Source organism: Sciurus carolinensis, chromosome 3, assembly GCF_902686445.1.
Source record: "Sciurus carolinensis chromosome 3, mSciCar1.2, whole genome shotgun sequence".
Classification (NCBI taxonomy): domain Eukaryota; kingdom Metazoa; phylum Chordata; class Mammalia; order Rodentia; family Sciuridae; genus Sciurus; species Sciurus carolinensis.
Genome location: NC_062215.1, coordinates 60664965 through 60685779, shown reverse-complemented (window position 1 = coordinate 60685779; position 20815 = coordinate 60664965). Strand labels below are relative to the sequence as shown.

Here is a 20815-nt window from a genome sequence, read left to right as displayed (position 1 = left end):
CCACACTGGAGATTACACTGGAGGTGAACATAGCTCTGGACACTTGGTGTGAAGCGAACTGAGGACAACGATTCAGGCCAGTCACATAATTACAGAGCTAGGGTTTCCAACAGGGCTCCAGGTGGCTTCTGTAGGAGTTCCAAGGAAGCAGTGGTGGGAGAGGGGAGCTAACTACCAAAGGCCTTGGCAAGCTCTGGTCAGGGACCTTGAACTGTCCATGCTCATTAATGTCAGGGGAAGGAACTAACCACTAGCTGGCGCCTGAGGACCCACAGCTTACTTGGCCAAGGGATTTCTGAAGTTCCTGCAGGCAAACTTTGCTTTGTCACCCGGCTCCTCTTCAATTCTGAGGAGCTGGTTGTACTTGGCCAAGCGCTCAGATCAGCAAGTTGCACAAGTCTTGATCTGCCCAGTGCAGAGTTCCATCACCAGGTTGGCAATGAAGGTGTCCTCAGTCTCCCCAAAGCAATGAGACACCATGATGGCCCAGCCATTGGATGGGCCAACTTGTACACCTGGAGGGTCTCGGTCACCAAGTCAGTCTGCTTGACTTTGAGCAGGAGGCAGTTGCAGGACTGCTCATTCATATGCTTGGCAATGCACTTGGGGTTGGTCACAGTGAGATTTTCGACTGCCACCTGGATGCCTGCGCTACCTGTGAACTTCTGCCAAGCTTCCCAGTCATCCTGATTGGAGGGGTCTTTGATAGACACCACTGAGTATTCCCTCGTGAAGGACTTGTACAGATCAGCCAGGTGGTCAGGTGTGATGTACCTGCTGGAATCATCAGGGGGCTTGAAATCAAGGTTGTACTTCCCAGATCTGAAGAACTCAGAGGCGGCCATGGACATGCCAGTGACAACCTTGTTGGTATAGCCAGCCTTTCTGATGGCATTCTTCAGCAGCTCTAGGGCTTCTTTATTCTCTAGGATGTTAAGAGCAAACCTGTCCTTGTCACCTAGATTGGTGGCGTCTTTTCCATATTTCTCCTTGGTGATGTTCTTCAGGTTTGGTAGACCTCTGCTCTGATGCACATGGCCTCCTTGAAGCTTGAAGCACCCACAGGGAGGATCATGAACTCCTGCATGGCCAGCTCATTACCAGCATGAGAACTGCCGTTGATCACGTTGAATGATGGAACTGGCAGGATGACTTCAGAGTTGCCTGCCAAGTCAGTGATGTGGCGGCACAGAGGCAACCCATTCTCTACAGCGTCAGCTTTGCAGACAGCAAGGGACACCCCCAGGATAGCATTTGCACCAAACTTAGATTTATTTTCTGTTCCATCCATCTTGATCATTAGTCTGTCAACCTTCTCCTGCTCCACAACATTCAGTTTCTTGCTAACTAGGGCAGGTGCAATAGTTTTATTGATATGCTCAATAGCTTTTGAGACACCCTTCCCCACGTAGTGAGTATTATCATTGTCCCAGAGCTCTAGGACCTTGTAGATACCAGTTGAGTCCCCACTGGGCACAGCAGCTCTAGAGAGACCTTTTGAGGTGCAGAGATCAACCTCAACAGTGGGATTCCCATGAGAGTCAAAGATCTCCCTGGCATGGATCTTGAAAATAGACATAGTGAATATCTGGTGGCAGGGTCTTGTCGCCCAGGAAGGAAGCGGAGAGTGCTGCAGATACCAAGAGCGTTAAGCTAGCGAGGTGTGGGCACCTCCTATGACTTCATGTTTTATTTCACAGCCATTACTTTTAATTCCTCAGAATGTTATTACCTGTATCTCTGCAGGTGAAGGAACTGAGACACAGAGAGATGAGGTAACTTAACCAAGGTCACATAGCAGACTATCAGTGAAAGCCAAACTCAAATGCAGGAGTCTCTCCATTGTTAGTGTAGTAACCTGCGGGAGATTGTGAACTGTTGCAGTGTCCTCAGGGGTCTGGGGAAGAGCAATCTAAGGGTAGGATGAGGACCCTGGAGGCCTGGGTGCTGTCACAGGGACCCTCTCCAGGAGTCTGCCTGTTCTCATCTGGGTGAATCAGCTTCTTCGCCAGATCCCTTTGGTTCCTTCCTCATGAGTGCATTTGGCTAAAGGCCAGGACTGCTGTGATCTCCCCGAGCCCTCCCATCTGCTCAGGACCTCTCATACTTTGGGGAAAGAATCCCAGAGTGGGAAGCTTCAGGACCACCTGACCCTGGGGTGGCAGAGATGCTGAGCAAGGAGCTCAGGGCCTCCAGGACCCCGACCTGCCCATTTAGCCACCCGCATAAACCCTTTCTTTCAGCTGGGTGCACAATTTTCCTTTTCCTCCAGTCTCCTCTCCTCTTTGGGTCCCCCTGGGTCCCCCGGTTGGGTCTGGGACTTCATGTCCTTAGAGCACATTTGAGTTCTGTCTGGATTGGTCATGGGCAGTTTTCAATCTCAGGGTCATGACACATGGCAGGATCACTGTGGCTTACAAGAAAGTTATCCCCTCTGCTAATCATTTACCTTTTGCTCATAATAAACGGGAGCAGATTCAAGGTTATACCTTGATATAATCACATTGTTTCCCCTGCTTGTGTGCAATATGTTTGCTTGAGTGGGAGAGAAAGGACTGGAACTGCACTAAGCATGCAGCTCTTACTCTATCTTATCTTTGTACCAGCTGGTGACTGGGTCTGGCCTGGCTGTCCTGGTAGCAGGGTGGCTCACATGTCAATGTCATTGTCATGAGGACTGGGGCAGGACAAGGTCGAGCACAGAGGATCAGAGCAGAGAAGTGAGGCAGAAGCATGAATGTTTTAGTCAGCTTTTATACTGCTGTGACTAAAAGACCTGACAAGAACAATTTTAGGGGAGGAAAAGTTTATTTCAGGACTTATGGTTTCAGAGGTCTTAGTCCATAGATAGCTCCATTCCTTGGGTCTCAAGGTGAGGCAGGACATCAGGGCCGAAGAGTGTGGCAGAGGGAAGTGCTCACATAATGATCAGGAAACAGAGAGACTCCACTCACCAGATACAAAATATATATCCCAAAGGTGCACCCCAATGACCCACTTCTTCCAGCCACATCCTGCCCACCTTCAGTTACCACTCAGTAATCCCATCAGGGGATTAATTCGCTGATTGGGTTAAAGTTGTCATGACCCAATAGTTTCACCTGTAAATGTTCTTACATTGTCTCACACGTGAGCTTTTGGGGGACACCTAATATCTAAACCATAACAATGGATTTCACCTTCTTGTTTTTGTACCAATCACAAGACCAAGGCTAGAACTAACTGGGGACATGGACTGTGTGTTGTTTTTGTAGGGCTGCCATTACCATGCACCAAAACTGAGTGGCTTAAAGCAACAGACATTTATCGTCTCAGTTCAGGAGGATCTGGATATCGGCAGGACCATGCTCTCTCTGACGGCTCTGGGGGAGCATCCTCCCTTGCTGCTGCTTCTTTTTTTTTTTCTTTAATGGTACCAGGGATTGAAACAGGGGTCCTTAACTGTGGAGCTACATCTCCAGCCCCTTTTAAATATTTTATTTAGAGAAAGGGTCTTACTAAGTTGCTTAGGGCTTTGCTAAGTTGCAGAGGCTGGCTTTGAACTGGTGATCCTATTGCCTCAGCCTCCTGTGCTGCTGGGATTACAGGTGTGCGCCACTGTGCTGGCTCTCCCTTGCTGCTTCTAGATTCCGGTTGGTGGTGGCTGCCAATCCTTGGCCTTCCCTAAGATGCAGTCCCGTCACTTCACTTTCTGCCTCCGCCATCACATGGTGCTCTTCACACGTCCTTATCTTTACATAGTTGCTTTCCCTTATAGGGACATTGGTCATATTGAGTTGAAGGCTTCCCTTGTGACCTCATCTTGATCATATCTGCAAAGACATTATTTCCAAATAAGGCCCTGTTCACAGGTACTACAGGTGAGGAGGTCAGCAAATTTTTGAGGGGAACACATTCCAACCCTTAATAAGCGGTTAACTCTAAAATAGTGGGGAGCACTGGAGCCAAGAGTGGGAGTAGTGCAGTGTGGCCCAAGCACCCTGTAGATGCCACTGGAAGCCATTCAGATACCAAGGCAAGGTGGATTTTAATTTGCAGCCAAGGGTCTTTGCTTACTCTGAGTTCTGATCTTTTGGAGGGCAGCAGCTATGCCTTCTGTTCACCCTGGCCTCCCTTGTGGTGTCCCAGACAGAGCCCTGGAGCTGGCAGGAAGTTGTTAGCCACAGGTGTTCATTCCTGCTCCCAGGCGTCACCTGGAAAACCCTTCTGGCCAGAAACTGTATTCCCACTTGATGGTTCTTAACACTCACTTGGAGACTACTTCCACGAGTTTTTCCAGTATTCAGGGAAACAGGCTGATTTATGGGAGAGGGCTCAGCCCAGGGAGGGTTGGTGTTAGGGGCCTTTTGCTTGGGACTCAGACCTTAGACAGTAATCATGTTGGCTCTGGCCTAATGGATGTGAACATAGAACCCTTGGCCAGTGATGTTAAAAACCTGCCAGCATCGCGCTCCTCTAGGATTTGTGTTGGGCTGCTGTTGGTCAAGGTGTCTACAAACCATTTCTGGGGTAGTGAACCAGAGATCTTCAAAGCCCAGAGCATCCTAATGGCTGCTGGGTAGGGTCTTTTTTTTTTTTTTTTTTTTTTTAAGTATTTAAAAAATTTTTTTAAAAAATATTTTTTAGTTGTAGATGGACATAATACCTTTATTTTGTTTATTTAATTTTATGTGGTGCTGAGGATTGAACCCAATACCTCACGTGCTAGGCAAGCGTTCAACCCCAGCCCTGGGTGAGGGTCTTGCCTTCCCTCCCTTCCTTGCTTAATTTTCCCTGCCAGGCTTCCAGCCCCAAGGGGAGCTACCCTGTCATTTAAGGGACTTCAGAGTGGTGCCCTCCATCCCCCATCGTCCTTCCTCCCTTCCCTTCCCAGCTCCTGCTTCTCAGGGGCAGTCCCATGGAGGAGGAGCAGTGGCTGCTTGGGAGTGGGCTGAGGAGAGTGGAGCCTGTGCTGGACCAGCTCTGTTGAGTCCACAGGTAGGTGAGGGCAGAGCAGAAGGCTGGACTCCATGAAGTTCATGTCTGAGGTCAAACATGGAAGGGGAGGCTGGTGACTCTAGCTGCCAGGTAGAAGGAGCTGGTGCATTGCCTTGTGTGAATGGGTGTGTGCATGGGCATGTGTGCATGTGCTGTGTCTCAGCCCTGCTGGTTCTTGAACCAGTTACAGTTTTGGATTAGAAGGGATGAGAACCTCCTCTCCAATCATCATAGGTCACATTGCCAAGGTCCAGGAAGAAATAAAGGTGAAGGCAGGTGGAGGAGCAGAAAGCGGGGGCATGTCCAAGGTTGAGGTTAATGGAGTTGTGTGAATCCTGTGCCAAGCCAGATGTTCACAAGCATTCTCTGGCTAGAGGACAGAGAAGGGTGTCTGACTTCAGGGGCAGGCAAGGGTTCTTGTGCCAGAGTAGCATGGTCCTGTGGCCCAGGCTGGTGTCTCAGGAGGTGTTAGACTGGACCCATCACACAGGCTAAGAGGGGATGGTGACTGAGCCCCAGAACTAGGCAGGGCTTCCCTCTGGAATGCTGGGGGTCTGGCTCAGTAGGGAATGTGTGCTTTTCTCATGCAGGCTTGGGTTGAAACTGGCTGGAGAGAGGTACAGAAGCATTCTCTCCAGGTAGCAGTTGGGGGCCCTTTGGTTATTTTAGTGAGAGCTGGGTGTTGGCCTGACTCTCTTGGCTGCATTCCTTCATGTGCTGGGGATATAACTCAGTGGCAGAGCACTTGCCTAACACGTGTTAGGCCCTGGGCTTGATCCCAGTACCACAAAATAATCCCAAAAGCTAGTAAAGCTGGGGGCTTTGACAGCTCTGTGGTCTTCTATCTCAATACTGTTATGCTTTCCTTCCTTTCCCTTCCCAGGCATTGGCCAAGGCATGTCTCGGGCACTAGAGTCTCTCTCTGTGGGACGCCCCAGGTTCTGCCCAGCTGGCTCTGTTTCGTAATTCTCTCCGAAGCCTTCTCCCACCCCAGTCTGCCTGGTGATGGGACAGCCAACAAGCTTTCCCTGGTCACTGGCAAGGGCCAGATGGGAAGTGGGGAGTGTGTGAGAGCCGCGAACTTGTCGCAATCATGTTGCCATGGTGACACAATTCTGTTTAGCTGCCTCTCTCTGGTCCTAGCCCACATGGACTAAAATAAGTTTAACCTGCAGCTCTCTGGCTTCCCAAGGTCAACTCTCTGGCCTGGGCCTGTGTATGTGTGTGTGTGTGTGTGTATAGAGGGGCCCGAGGGAGAAGGAATCCCACACATTGACCCCTGTCCCCTTTTCCCTCCTCAGCTCTAGCCTGTGTCTTTTAGACTGGTAGGTCTGAGACCTCAGGTGTATCAGAATCACCTGGAGAACTTATTAAAACACAAATTCTTGGGCCCCATCCCTGGAGATTCTGACCTGCACTTGAGGACTCAAATTTCTAAGAAGCTCCCTGGGGCTGCTGGTGGTCCAGGGATCACCTGGGAGTAGGACATCTTTAGATGTTAGTACATCACAATAAAGGAAGGAAGTCAACTCTGGTTTTCTACCTTGTCCGTCAGGCTGTGTCCCAAGCCTACCCATCTTAGAGCAGAAAGGGAAGGCATGGGCAGGGCCTTGCTCACCACTTCTGTTTTTTGGTCTCTTCACAGGAAGCAGGAGCTGGCCAACAGCTCAGATGTCACCCTCCCAGACCGGCCGCTGTCCCCTCCTCTCACTGCACCCCCCACCATGAAGGTAAGAAGCTCCAGATCGGGAACAGGGATGGAGGGCATTTGGGGGAAAGTCTTGAGGCCCGGCTGTGTCTTTGGCTCCAGGCCAGCTGCTCCTGTCCCACTGGGGGCCACGGAGGGCCTGTTGCTTCCTGAGCCAGCATCCAATTAAGCTTTCCAGAACAGGAGGAAAGTGTGACTGAGACTCAGGGGTGTCTGCATCAAGGGGCAGTGAGGAAATAGACTGGGACTGAAATGGGGTTGGCAGGACACTTGGTAATTAGTGATAGACCTTGTGGAGTCATAGGGTTTGGGAACAAGGGGCCCAGGCTGCAGGAAGTAGAAGAGACAGAATATAGCTGGGTGTCTTTAGGGGTAGCTGCCCAGGACTATTTGGGGCTGGGGATGGACGTTCTAGTGCTTGAGTGGCATTTGCATGCTGGCCTACCTGCTTCTCACTGGTCTCCTTGGGATGGCCCTATCACCCCAATTCTTGTGTGAGAGTTGCCCTGAGGCTGGGAGGGAGGCAGTAGCTCTTTTTGTGTCAGCACTTTATTCAGAAGCCTCTTTCCTGGGAGATCACATCCCAGGACCTCAGGCCTAGGGTTATCCTCTTCCTGGAAAGAGGACAGTATCTCCCTGAACCACCCTCCCGCCGCCATATTCTTCCCCTTTTACCTTTCACTAACCCCCAGGATGGCTCCGTGGGCCTGCACTTGGATGTCTCCATTGCGCCTGCCAGGGCTGCTGTGCATCCTCCCCCCTCCCTCTCCTCCTTCCTGCCTTCACACTTCTTTGGGTGAGGACTAGCTCTGAAGAAGTCACCTGGCTCCTGAGTCATCTGAAGGGACACCTAGGCCAGCCTATATCTCTATCCCAGGCCTCTGCTCTGAGGTGACTCACAGGGAAATAATTAGGCATCTTTTCCCTACTGCTCTGTATTGCTCCCCATCTCCCCTGACTTAATCTTTCACAATGTGGCACCCCAAAAGGAAGCAGATAAAAACTGTCTATCTTCCTGTTATCATCACATATTGGATGCCTGCCTTGTACAGAGCTACATGGTATACACTGAGGGGGAATGTATGCAATGGCAGCAGAGCCTGCCCTAGTTGGGTTAGGTGTTGGGGGGTGGCTTAGGGGATGGGACAGGGCCGAGGGGTGACAGAGGACAGCTCTAGTCTCCTCCTGGTGAAATATCAGGGGCCACTGAAAGCCAGACTATTTCTACCACCCTAGTTCCAGGGCTGGTATCTGACCCAGCTGCTGGGGGTGGGGGGATTGCTTGTACCAGCTAAAGCCGAGGAACATGTCACCATTCTGAGCTTTAGCCCCTTGGTTTGCAGAGCTGGGCGTGGGAAGCTTGTCTTTGCTTATGGATGGTGAGTTTGTAGGGAGAGCTTGGAAAGCCCGGGAGGAGTCCCTGAGTACTCTTGGCAGCCTTTACTCACACCCTTGTTTAATTCATTCAACACCCAATATTTATTTGAATGTTGTATTAGTCAGGACTCTTGGTTGCAAGTGACAGAAAAAACTCACTCCAGCTAAGGCATAAAAGGGAACTTTTTTGTCTTTGTTACAGCAAGTATAGATGCCAGACATGACTGTATCTATGGTTTCTGCCTCTTTCCTTCTGTATTGTGTGTTAGTTTTATTCTTTGTCAAGTTTTGTCTCTGTGGTGGCAGGATAGTGACAGTAACTTGGGTAAGTTACCAGGGAAAGAGAGAGTATCTTTTCCCCAGTAGTTTTAACAAAAGTGCCGGGGAGGAAGCTCATTGGCCTGGCTTATGTCACATGTCCACACCTGAGAACCAATCATTGTGGCCAGAGAGATGAAGGCTGTGATTGGCTAGCCCTGAGTCTCATGACTTTAAGAACTTGGAATAGAGGAGGGGTGGCTCTTTAAAGGGAAATTGAAGTGCTGCTGTGAAAAGAGGGAGAGATGGATGCTTGGGTAGGATAGATCAACAGCTTCCTGTCAGGTGCTGATGATGTGCCAGACCAGTGCTGGGTGCCAGGGACCTAGGAGTAAACAAGATATTGTGGTCCCTGTTGACTTAGGGTTTGTAGTCTCTCTAGGGAGCCAAAAGCTGGAAAAAAAAAAAAATGATGTCAAGAATGAGGGATGGATGGTTAGGTATAGTAGATGTTCCAAGGAGAAGTGCAGCATGGCTCAGGGAAAATATGAGGTTGGGGCTTGAGGGGCTTTGATCTACTTTTGTAGAGAGACAGTTAGGGCTTCCTGGAGGGAACTGTATTTAAGCTGAGCCCTGAGAGTTTAACAGGACTTGGGCAAAGGTGGAGTCAGAGTGAAGGATCATGTTCCAGATCCTTGCTTTCTGAGGCCAAGGGACCAGCAACACCTGCATTGTTTGGGAGATCCTTAGAAGAGCGGAACTTATGACTGGGGGAGTAGCTCAGTGGTAGAGTGTTTGCCTAGCATATGTGAGACTGTGGGTTCATCCCCAATACTTAAAAAAAAAAAGTCAGAATCTTAGGCCCTGTCCCAGACCATTTAATCAGAATTTGCATTTTACCAACATTTCCAGGTGATTTTAATGCACATAACAGCTTGAGCTGCAGCTTTGAGGAGAGAAAAAGTTACTTAGGGGTGGGGATGTGGCTCAGTGGTAAAGTGCTTGTGTAGCATGCACCAGGCTCTGGGTTCAATCCCCAGCACTGCAAAACACACACACACACACACACACACACACACACACACAAACATACATATATGTATGTATATATATATATATATATATGTATATATATATGTATATATACACACACACACATACACACACATGCACACACCTGAATGGTGAGCATCCCAAATTAGGGATGAAGAGGTTGAGAACTGTAGGCAGAAGACAAGCTCAAACAGACACCTGGAAGTTTTGCTGAGGATTTGGAGGTTTTCCCTGTTGAAGTCATTGAAGAGTTTTGCTAGAGGATTCAGATGCTGGGACTTTGGAACAATCACCCTGGATGTTGTGAGGGGAACGTGTGGGAGAGAGCAGAGTAGAGATTAGGAGACAAACCAGAGAGGATGACTCCGAGGCTCCAGTGGCCTTAGTTATTTATTTTTAAAAAAGTTTTTAGTTGTCAATGGACATTTATTTACTTAATTATTTATTTATATGTGGTGCTGAGAATTGAACCCGGTACCTCACACATGCTAGGCAAGTGCTCTACCACTGAGCCACAACCCTAGCACTGCATTGGGCTTATTTTAAAGTGGTCAGATCTCAGATTTCCCAGGTGGTAGCTGGATGACATAAGAGGAATTGAGGAGAGAGAGTAGGCAAGAACAGCCCCCAGGCTTGGAGCAGCTGAACTTAGTGCAGCCATTCTTTAAGATAGGAGTGACCCAGGAGGGAGGATGAGGGTCATATTGGAAGTTCTGAGTTGGACATGCCTGAGACAGGAAGGGACATGTCAGTGAGCAGCTGGGTATTTGGGGCCAGGCTTAGAGGAAGGGTGTGGCCTGAAGGTCAGACTCTGGGAGTGGTTCTCATGGAGGAGAGAACTGAAGCTGTGGGATGGGTAAATTTTCCAAGGAGAGGGTGGAGTGAGATGAGAGGTTCCTGGGGAGGCAGCTCAAGGAGCACCCGCAGGTGAAAACTGGTGCTGGGACCTCTGCTGTCAACCCTGGATGTTGGCATGGTGGGAAGAGCTATTCATGGGGAAGGGATGGGCAGCCGAGTCCACTACTGTGGACAGGCCAAGTATGACTTGGAATGTACAGTGGCCACTGGGAAGAGTGGCCTGGCAGTTGCTGGGGTGTAACTGAGACCAGTCTTGGAGAAGGGTGGAGGTGAAAGCAGATGGCAGAGTGCTGAGGAGTGAGTGGAGGTGGTGAAAGCCTCAGAGGATGTAGACCCAAGTGTGCAGACGTATTGAAAGAAGGGAGTTAGAGGGTATGTGGAGATGAGGAGACAGAGTGTGATGAGGGACCTGCTCTGCTCTGGCCATCCAGGGTCAAGGTGGTCAGGGGAGGGCTTCAGGCAGACCCAGAGTAGATCACAACTTTCAGGGAAAGCTCCATGACCCCTCAGAGGGCATCTCCTGCCCCAAGTGCTTTGTCCTTTTCCTCTTTAACTCAGCTCAGGAATTTCCCAACCTGTGACTTTTCTGTCCCAATCCCAAGAACAGAGTTAGTGCTGGGAACTGAGGAAAATCAAAGTTCATCCTCAGGCTTCAGTCTGGGTTGGGTCCCTTTGTGGTTGGTGTTGGGGTCAATGGGTGACTATCAGACTCTTTGTGACTATCAGATCTATTTAGTCTGTGGCTCTGTCAGCCTATGGCCACAATTAGGAGTCTTTCTGTGGCTAGGTCATTTTCCCTTTTGTGTAGAGCTAACTGCTCATCAGGGATTTAAAACCACAGTCCCCACCTCACCCCACCCTGCTCACCTCAGCTAGATCATCCCTTTGTGATCACACCAAATAACATCAGTTTCCCATTACCAATTGTCGATTCTCCCCCTATACTGAGTTCCTTGAGTGTAGCCACTGTGTCCTGGTTTTTGGGTCCCCAGTCCCTGGCTCGTGGAAGGTGCCTGGCAGATGTCTGTTGTCTGTAGGAGACATCCAGTTTGGAGGAACTCGTGCTGGTCCTGGTGGTTTTGCCTGGGCCTTCTGTCTCGGACACACCTGGTTCCCTGGTCTCCAAGGGTGGGATTAGGCCTCTGCTTTGTTGACACCTCCCAAACTCCCCAGATTATTTTTATATACTGAGGCTTGAGACACCTTGGGGTGGAGGTTGGATACACTGTCTCTCATATCTGGCTCTCGGGGGTTCATGAATTGATTCTCTACCCCTTGAGCAACTGGGCGGTAGGAGATGATCTCATCCAGTAAGGCCTCATCCAATCCCCTTGGCAACAGGGGTTCAGGGTAGGGGCATCAGGGATACCCTTTTGATTGATTAACTTGGGAGTCAGAATGTTGGGGGTGGGCAATTCATTTCTTTTATAGATAAACCAGAGTCCCAGATGTGGGAAATGACTCACCAAGTCCCACTGCAGGAACTTGTGTTCCTCCTGTAGTCAACAGACAGCTAAATTCTAAGAACCAAACCATTTTTGGTGAAGTGTTCTCATCTTACCCCTGATCCCCAGGGACAGTCCCTCTTCTGGTTGCTCTTTCCATGATGAGGGGACTGCTGGAGCAGTAGCTGCCTGCAGCTCCAGTCTCTCCGCACTGATCCCTGGCCCCTGCCCCTCACCATCAGACCGCTGTGTCTACTGGTCGTTCACATACCCTTTCCCACCTCATCGCTGTTTGTGATTTTCAGATTTTTTTCCCCCTCATATGAAGCTGAGAAAAAGCAACCAAAGAGATGCTGAGCAGATGGGCTGAATGGGAGCCCAGTTCCCAGCCAGAGCTCCTGCCGGGGATGGGGCAGGGTGGGCTCGGAGAGGACTGGAAGCTGTCTTTCTGGGAATGCTGTGGATTGTTTCCAGGGCCACATTTTTCATGAATCTGGTTTCATGGCCAAATGGATCAACAGGCATTAAAAAGGGCAGATTGTGTGCTCAGCATTGTGTCAGGTCCCCAGCGTCTGCTGAAGCAGCAGTCCTTGACCCTCAAAGAGCTTGCTGTCTACAGGGGGCCTTCACTATGCAGAAGAAACCATTTGACTGAGCATGTGGCCAGGCTTCTGGCCACATGTGAAAGGTGGTTCTTGGGGTGGGGAAGTCAGGAGGGGCCCTCATGGGAGCATGGAGGTTGAGCTAACCCCCTGTGACTATAGACCACAATTTTTCTGGGCTCTGACAAAAAAGGAGTTGGGGTGGACCATTTGGGGACTCTTGAATCAGGGCCTTTTGTTCAAGTTGGCTATGCTGAGACTTGATCTGACCTTGACCTGAGCTGTCAGACTCGTCCCTGGAACCCCACTGAGGCCCTGGGCTGCCAGATCAGCTGGGAGATGACCCCCTCTCTCAGCTTCTACTTCTCTCTTTATGCAAGTCCTAGGGCAGCCCTATGTCAGACCTTCTTTCCAGAACAGGGGAATGGAGGCTTAGGGTTCCTTCTGTGGGGAAGAAAAAAAGTCCTCTTCCTACGTTGCCGTTTGTGTGTGTGTGGTGGGGTGGGTGGAGGGATGCCGGGGATGGACCCCAGGGCTTCCTGCACGTTAGGCAGACGATCCACTCACACCACCTGTTATCACTCCAGCACTAGCGAATGCCCCCGAAGCCCTCAGAGGCAGAGGAGGCAAGGGTGCATGCTTCACATGCCTGGGAAGGAAATGGAGATCTGGGGACCTTCTCTTTGCCTTCTTTGTTCTTCGTGCAGACCCCTGCCTGGGCACCTCCTCCCCTCGCTTCAGTTCACAAATTGGGCACCAGCCACTCATTCTCCCATCCTCCCTTGTAGCACTGCCTGAAGCAGAATCATCTCTTTACTTTGCTCCTCGTTCCTGGCCCTACTCTCCAGTCTTAAATTGGTGGGTAGGGTAGTTCCCCTACCCACTGGCCTGCAGGGAATCAGAGGGTTGCTGGGAAGTGGTTCCTGAGGAGGCCGCATGTGTCCTGGACTCTCCAGGAAACCTGAATGGGGACTGTGGGAAGGCATTTGTGGGAGGGATTCTTGGGCTGGGGCAGAAGGGCTCAGGAACATCAGCAGGGAGTCTTGGGTTACCCTCTTCAGAAAGCCTTGTCTTCCACGTATGAAACCCTGAGTTTAATCCCCAGTATCAAAAAGAGAGAAAGAAAGAAAAAAAAAAAAAAAAAAAAAAAAAAAAAGAAAAGAAACCTTGAAGGAGGACATAAGGGGACAGATATTTGCTCCTTTCTTCTTTTTTGCAGTTGTAGATGGACAGCATGCCTTTATTTTATTTATTTATTTTTATGTGTTGCTGGGGGTCGAACCCAGTACCTCACACATGCTAGGCAAACACTCTGCCACTGATCTATGACCCCAGCCCCATTTGTTCCCTTCTTTGCCTTGGTTGGGGGATGCACAACTGGAGCTCTTGGTGAGGCTCTGTGGGCCCTGGGAGAGCTGCATCCGGTCTCTGCACAGACCCTATTTAGGTCACTAGTTTCAGATGTGGCCTGAGTCAAACACCTTTTCCTCAGGAGCCACTTCCCAGCAGTTCTTTGATTTCCCATAAGGGAACCCAAGGGCAGGGCAAGTCTGATTTAAGGAGGAGAGAGTCAGTCTCCTGCTGAGGGTGAAGATGCTTCCTGGAGGCTTTAAGAGCAGGCAGATGTCTGCAGGAGCACCTGCCTGCATGGATCTAGCTCCATATGTGTGCACAGCTGTGCCTGGGTATATTTTCCCTGATTTTGTTCATGTTTTAAGGCCAACTAGCTTATACTTCTTGCAGATTATTTTTGATGTAACTGGATTTAAAAATTTACATACTTATAAATGTCTGCATCTTATCAGTTTATTTTTATTAATGGATACACCAGTGCAAGCCATACCCTGATTAAGATGTAGGATATTTCTGTCACACAAGGAAGTTCTCCCATGTCCCTTCCTAGTCAGTACCAGTGTTCTTATTTTTTTAAAACCATAAGTTAGTTTTTCCTGTTTTAGAACTTAATTTAAATGGAACTTGGCATATATACTCTTACGTCCAACTTAGCACAATATTTGTGAGTTTGCCCATGCAGCTGAATGTATTGGTAATTTGTTCCTTTTTATTGCTGAGTAATATTCCATTGCATGAATACACCTCTGTTTGTTTGTTTTCCTGTTTGAATTGTTTCCAGTTTTGGCTATAATGTGAACTTTCTGGCATAAATTTTGTTTATTTGGTCATGTGTTTTCATTTCTCTTAGGTTAAGTACGTAGGAATAAAATTGCTTGGTGAAAGAACAGGTGACTGCGTAACCTTCAATGGAACTGCCAAACTATTCACCAATAGTTGTACATATTACATTGCCACCAGCATCATTAGAGATTAGGCTGCTCCACAGCCTCCCAAAGTTTGCCATTGTCTTTTTAATTTTAGCCACTCTCATTGTGGTTTTAATTTGCATTTTTCTCATGACTGATGGTGCTGAACCAATTGTTGTCCTTCTCCATTTAATTTGATTGTGGATGGCATGATGTAAAGGGTTAGGTCTGTTTATTCCCGTATGGATAATTCCATTGTTCAAGCATCATTTGTTGAAATGACATTTCTTTCCCCATTGAATTGGCTTTGGTGTCTTAGTTAAAAATCTGCTGACCACCAGCACCATTGTGCCCACCTGTAATTCTGGCAGCTCGGAAGGCTGAGGCAGGAGGATCCAAAGTTCAAAGCCAGCCCCAACAATTTAGGGAGGTCCTTAGCAACTCGGTGAGACCCTGTCTCTGAATAAAATATAAAAAGGTTGGTGCTGTGGCTCAGTGGTAAAGCACCCCAGGTGCAATCCCTGGTACCAAAAAAATAAAAATTAAAAAAAAAATAAAAAAATCTGCTGGCTGTAGAAGTGCACCTGTGCACTTGTATGGTATCTCTACAAACCACAGCGTTTCTCTAGATTAGGGATAGAAAATACATGACTTTTGTGCTTTCACTCCCCCTTCTGCCCCTGTGGCAGATATTAGTAACTGATCATGGCACTTTTTCCCCAAGAGCTTAGACCTGGTCTCAGAATCCTGTCCAAGAAAGCTCTGCTGGCAGCCCCTCACCGTTATTTGGAGTTGTCATTGGAGATGAATTGCTTCTGGCATCTCTGACTGAAATTGTCACGAGAGGATGAGTTATTTGTTGTAGGTCCCACAGCTGGTGAGTGGCAGAGCCAGGAACGAGACCCTGGTCCTTGTGTGTTCTGAAGCCTACGCTGTGGTAACCACTGCACCACGCTACTTTGCTTGACATTTTGTAGAAAGCCACCTAGACTCCCTGACTTCCAGTCTCTTCACCTGTATAACAGAGACAGTGACCCCCTGGAGGAGTGGTTTGAGCAGTGATGGAATAATCCATGAAGTACTTAGTGGAGTACCTAACACACAGTGAACACTCAATAATTGGTGGTGTCAATGGTGGTGGTGACAATGATGATTTGGACAAGTTTCTTGTTTGAGAAACAGACGTTCAGAGCTTCTTTTTTGGAACCCAGAGTTACCAGCTTACGGGAGTCCCTTGTCTGTTTCAATGTATCTTTGGGCCCCTGGCCTTTTGAACTGGAGGCCCCAGAGGGGAGCCCTGCTTCCTAGAAATTGTTAATGACTCCCAAACCACAGTTCTTGGCCTAGGCATCATACTTCCTGAGCCTTGTTCTTAAGCTCTTCTGTATGGGAGGATCAGGCCAGCTGGGCTCTCAGATTTCTCTCTCTGGGAATTTCCTCTCTCCTTTGATTCTCCAACCTATGTCCTTAACCTTCCTGACCGTGTGATTGCCCCTCCCATGGAGGCTAATCAAGTTCCTTTGACCCAGTCCTGGATCCCTGAGAGCTACTTCTTCAAAGAGATGGAGTCATACAGATTAATGGTTAAAGACACAATTTCTGGAGCCAGCTGGCCTGGGATCAGGGCCTTCTCCACTTCTTGGCTGTGTGACTTCTCTGTTCCTCACTTTCCTCATTTGTGGGACAGGGATAAGAAGATTTCCTGCCTGGTGTGATTATATTGAAGATTAATTGATATTGTATGCCTTTATCACTCAGAACAGAGGCATATAGCCTGTGCTATGTAAATACTAGTCATTCTTATTCCTAAAAAAAAATAACTTTCTTTCTGAAAGATGAAACTTCATTTCTAAGATAGCAATGCTTAGATAAAGTCTGGAAGGAAGCACAGTACAGTTTTTCTGTTGTTAATAGTTTCTCTTGGGCTGGAGTTGTGGCTCAGTGGTAGAGTGCTTGCCTAGCTTGCCTTGTGAGGCACTGGGTTCAGTTCTCAGCACTGCATATAAATAAATTAATAAAATAAAGGTCCATCAAAAAAATAGTTTCTCTTATGGCTCCTTGATTTCTTCCCTTCCAGGTCCTCACCGCTAAGGGGCCTTTGTGTATAGTGAACATTTTGTGAGTGGTTCCTTGTGATCCTGGGTATCAGATGTAAAACCATGATTGATCAGTATGGAAGACAATGATACTGGAAACAAGGATCCTGCCCTGCAAACTAGTCAGACCTGGAGTGGGGAGCATCTTTCTGGATTGCACTTTGCACTCTTGCTTTCTGAGTCTGGCTGCCCTGACCTAAACAAGAGTCACAGGCCATGTGGTCTCCATGGTGACAGGAGGAGCCTGCAGGGCCAGCATCCTCCTGAAGGTTGTGGGATTGGACTCTGTAGAGACTTGGATAATTCAGGGCTATGGTAGAATTCTGAGATTGACCTTGGAACACATTTTATGATCTGTTTGTCTCCACCATAAGTTTCCTTCCTAATTCCTTTTGCCTATGGCTAATATTAAAACGAACTTGTATTTCTGGGACAGGTGCTAACCTTGTGGGGAACATTGGAAAGCAGGGTGCAGGGCCTAACAGCATTAGGAGGCCCCTAGAGTGCAGCCACCCTCTTGGCCTGAGTGTTCTGTTGGCTGGGGTCTCTGGATGACTGGCAAAGGTGCTTGACTCCCAGACCCTCCCTCCTCAGGCCTCTCCCTTCTTAAGTCCTTCTCTTGGTCTTCAAGCCTCAACTTGACCCTGATAGAGCTGTTGGTGTTCTGGGCATCTCGGATGCTTTCTGGGCTGCTGTAGCTCCAAGTCTGTCACTTGCCTTGGAGGGTCGACTGGCCATCCTGACTCAGAAGTTAGTACCTGTTTCTACAACATCCCTGCTTGTTTCAGGTCCTACCTCCCACTGCAGATTGTGCTGGGTCTGGGTATCAAACCCTGGTCCTGGTCCTGGTATTTAGTAACCACTGCATGTCCTTGTATAGTTCAGTCATGTTTCTGAATCTCAGCTCTTACTCTCTCTCTTTGTAGAACTGAGCTCATCCCACAGGGTTGCTGTGAGGATTTAAAGAGGAAATAGATCATCAAGGACTTCATAAAGGGCCAGGCACCATATAGGTATTCTGTATTGGTACATATGAATGCTTGTGGTGGTTATCATGGTCAGTAAACCAAAAACTTGTAGGGCGGCTTCACTGATAAACCTACCCTTTTCTTCTACCTGCCATAGATACTTCACTGAGACCATCCCAACAGTGAGAGCTGCCACATTCTGTGCCTAGCCTCCCTCCCCAAACCCCAAGCATAAGTGTCATTTATCTGACCTTCAAGCCTTGTATCTAGGGCTTTGGGGATCAGTGGACAGTGGTTTTGTGTTTGTGCCTGAAGGGATGTCACCTGTGTACTTCTGAGCCCCAATAGGTAGTGTGCCTGTGTTTCCCTCCTTTTGATTACTCCCCCACCAGGACCCTGGTAAGCTCTTGGCTCTTGGCTGAGTGTGGAGGTGGAGGTTCAGGTCTTGAGTGTGTATTTGTTTTTAGGGCTACTGTAAGGAATGATCACAGACTTGGTGGCTTAAAACAACAGACATTTATTTCCTCACAGTTCTTCTAAAGGCCTGAAGTCTGAAATCAAGGTGTTTGCAGCACCTTGTTCCCACCAAGGCTCTAGGAGAGAATCCTCCCAACTTCTCGTGGCTCAGGGCATTCCTTTGGTTTGGGGTATATGACTCTATTCTCTGCATCTTAATGAGGTTTCTCTTCTCCCTGGGTGTCTATACTTTGTGTGAGGTTTAAAAAAATTTTTTTTAGTTGCAGGTGTACTCCATACCTTTATTTCATTTCTATGTGGTGCTGAGGATTGAACCCAGTGCCTTACCCATGTTAGGCAAGTGCTCTGAGTCACAACCCCAGCCCTTTGTGTGACTCTTATAAGGACACTTGTCATTGGATGTAGAGCCCACCTGGGTAATCTAGGGTGATGATCTCAGCTTGAGATTCTCATCTTAATTGTATCTGCTATCTCAGTCTCTTAGTGCTTCGATAACAAAGTATCTTAGATTAGGTAGTTTACAAACATCAGAAATTTATTTCTCAAAGCTCTGGAGGCTGGGAAGTGCAAGATCAAGGTGCTGGAAGATCTGGTGAAGGCTTTCTCTCTGCTTCCTAGATGGTGCCTGGTGGAGGGTGGAAGGGCCTTGTTAGTGCCCCCCTCTAGCTGCCTCCACCGCACCCTTTTCTTTTGGTACTTGGGATTGAACCCAGGGGCCTTTAGTCACTGAGCCACATGTTTCCAGCCGGTTTTTTTAATTAAAAAAATTAAAAAAAATTTTTTGATACAGGATCTCATTAAATTGTTTAGGGCCTTGCTAAGTTGCTGAGGCTGGCCTTGAACTTGTCATTCTTCTGCCTCAGTCTCCTGAATCACTGGATTATAAGCATGCACCACAACCCTCCAACCCTTTTATAAGGACCTGTGGAACCCTCATGAACTAATCACCTCTTAATGCCATTACTTTGGGGTTTTGAGTTACAACATATGAATTTTGGAGGGGCATATACATTCAAACTATAGCATCTGCCAAGACCTTCTTTACAAATAAGGCTGTATTTACAGACTTTTGAATGTGGACATATCTTTGGGGGCTATCCTTTAACCCATTACAGGGTCTGGGAGCTCCTGGTGGGAGCTTGGTGAGACCAGGGAGCACCTGCACCCCCTTGTGCACTTGGACATCCAGTGTGGACTACAGGCTGCGTGTATATGGCACTGGGCACTGCAGGGCCAGGAAGAACCGACCCAGTTCAATTGCAGCTCATACAGACTCGGCCCGTCCTGTCCTTCTTCTTGCCACCACAGAATCTGATATAAAGGAACCCACAGTAAATGCTTAATAAATATAATTGGTAATTGATGAATCCTCATCGATGAAGCCACTTTGAGAATATGACAATGAACAAAACAGACAGTATTTTCTTAGAGAATTTTCATAAGACTTCACTTTTTTCAAGGGGGTTACTGGTGTTTGAACTCAGGGGCACTCGACCACAGAACCACATCCCCAGCCCTATTTTGTATTTTTATTTAAAGACAGAGTCTCACTGAGTTACTTAGTGCCTCGATTTTGCTGAGGCTGGCTTTGAACTCATGATCCTCCTGTCTCAGCCTCCCAAGCTGCTGGGATTACAGGCGTGCACTACTGTGCTGACCAAGACTCCATTTTTCTTTTTCTTTCTTTTTTTTTTTTACAAGTAAATGGCAAAAAACCCTTGAAAAAATTTTTAATAAAATGATAAATGCTTATTGTAGAAAGTAAAGTACAAAGAAGTACATTATTAAAAAATTAATAATGCACTAATAATCGTGCCATCCAGAAATAGCTTTTCTTACCACTTGCTAAGTATCCAGATATCTTGGCATCATATACACAGGCATACATAAATGAGATCACTCTGTACTCCTTTGTAATAAAAGGAGTTCAATTTGATTTTCCAATGATGAAAAAAAAAAGAATGAAAAACAAGTGGCTCAGAAGGAATTGCAAAAGTTCAGAGAGGTGTTATCTCTATAAGAGAGTAATTTTTATGAGTTCTCCAAAGATCAGGGAAAAAATATTATAAGGAAGTACCAAACCTTTGAGGGTAGAGATTAATTTTTTAAGAAAGAATTTCAATTCTCTATGTCGTAGTTGGCTTTCTGCTTTGGAATCTGAGAACCAGGTAGTTTTGGAGGGAAGATAGTTCAGTCTATGAACATGGCCCTAGAAGTATGTGCTTCTTTTGAGGGGGACTGCTGTTCTCAGAACAGGAGCCTGAGGAACAGGGTTTGCCTCTCCAGGTGCATGGAGGGAGCCTTCCTGAGCCTGGGCTCAGTTACACACGGAAATCAAGCTGAGCCCATCTCGGGAGTGAATTGGGTTTGTGAGCAAATGACATGGACTGATCTGATTTGATTTGGCAGCAGAACCGAGAAGTTTTTGAAATGTCAGATGTTAATATGATGGCTGACTGGCTCTACATGGGAAGCCAGAAGAGGGGGGTGTATCCTTCTGCTGTAGAAGAGGAATTTTGGGAGAAAGGAAAATGGCAGGGGAAAGCAGAGGCAAGGAGGGAAAGAAGGTGGAAGAAGGGAGCAGAGAGGCCAGGGACCATGGAAAAGGTGGAGAGGGAGGGGATGAGAGAGGAGAGGTGGAGAAGCTGAGTTATGTCATCAAGGGTCATGAAGTGGTGAACCTGGGCTGAATTTATCCGATAGGCTTGTTTGACCAACATGAAGTTTTTTAAAAA

General features: G+C 47.9%; 1 protein-coding gene and 1 pseudogene across 6 annotated transcripts in view; one reads left to right on the top strand and one right to left on the bottom strand.

Annotated features, from left to right (window-relative positions):
- The window catches only part of Rap1gap2 (RAP1 GTPase activating protein 2), a 236800-nt gene that overhangs the window by 121887 nt on the left and 94098 nt on the right, over window positions 1-20815 (top strand). For all 6 annotated transcript variants that reach the window (XM_047543935.1, XM_047543930.1, XM_047543933.1 and 3 more), the window contains one exon: window positions 6623-6707. In XM_047543935.1, the coding sequence (XP_047399891.1) occupies window positions 6623-6707 (85 nt within the window). The remainder of the gene's footprint in view (window positions 1-6622; window positions 6708-20815) is intronic.
- On the bottom strand, window positions 277-1579 carry LOC124979575 (alpha-enolase-like; annotated as a pseudogene).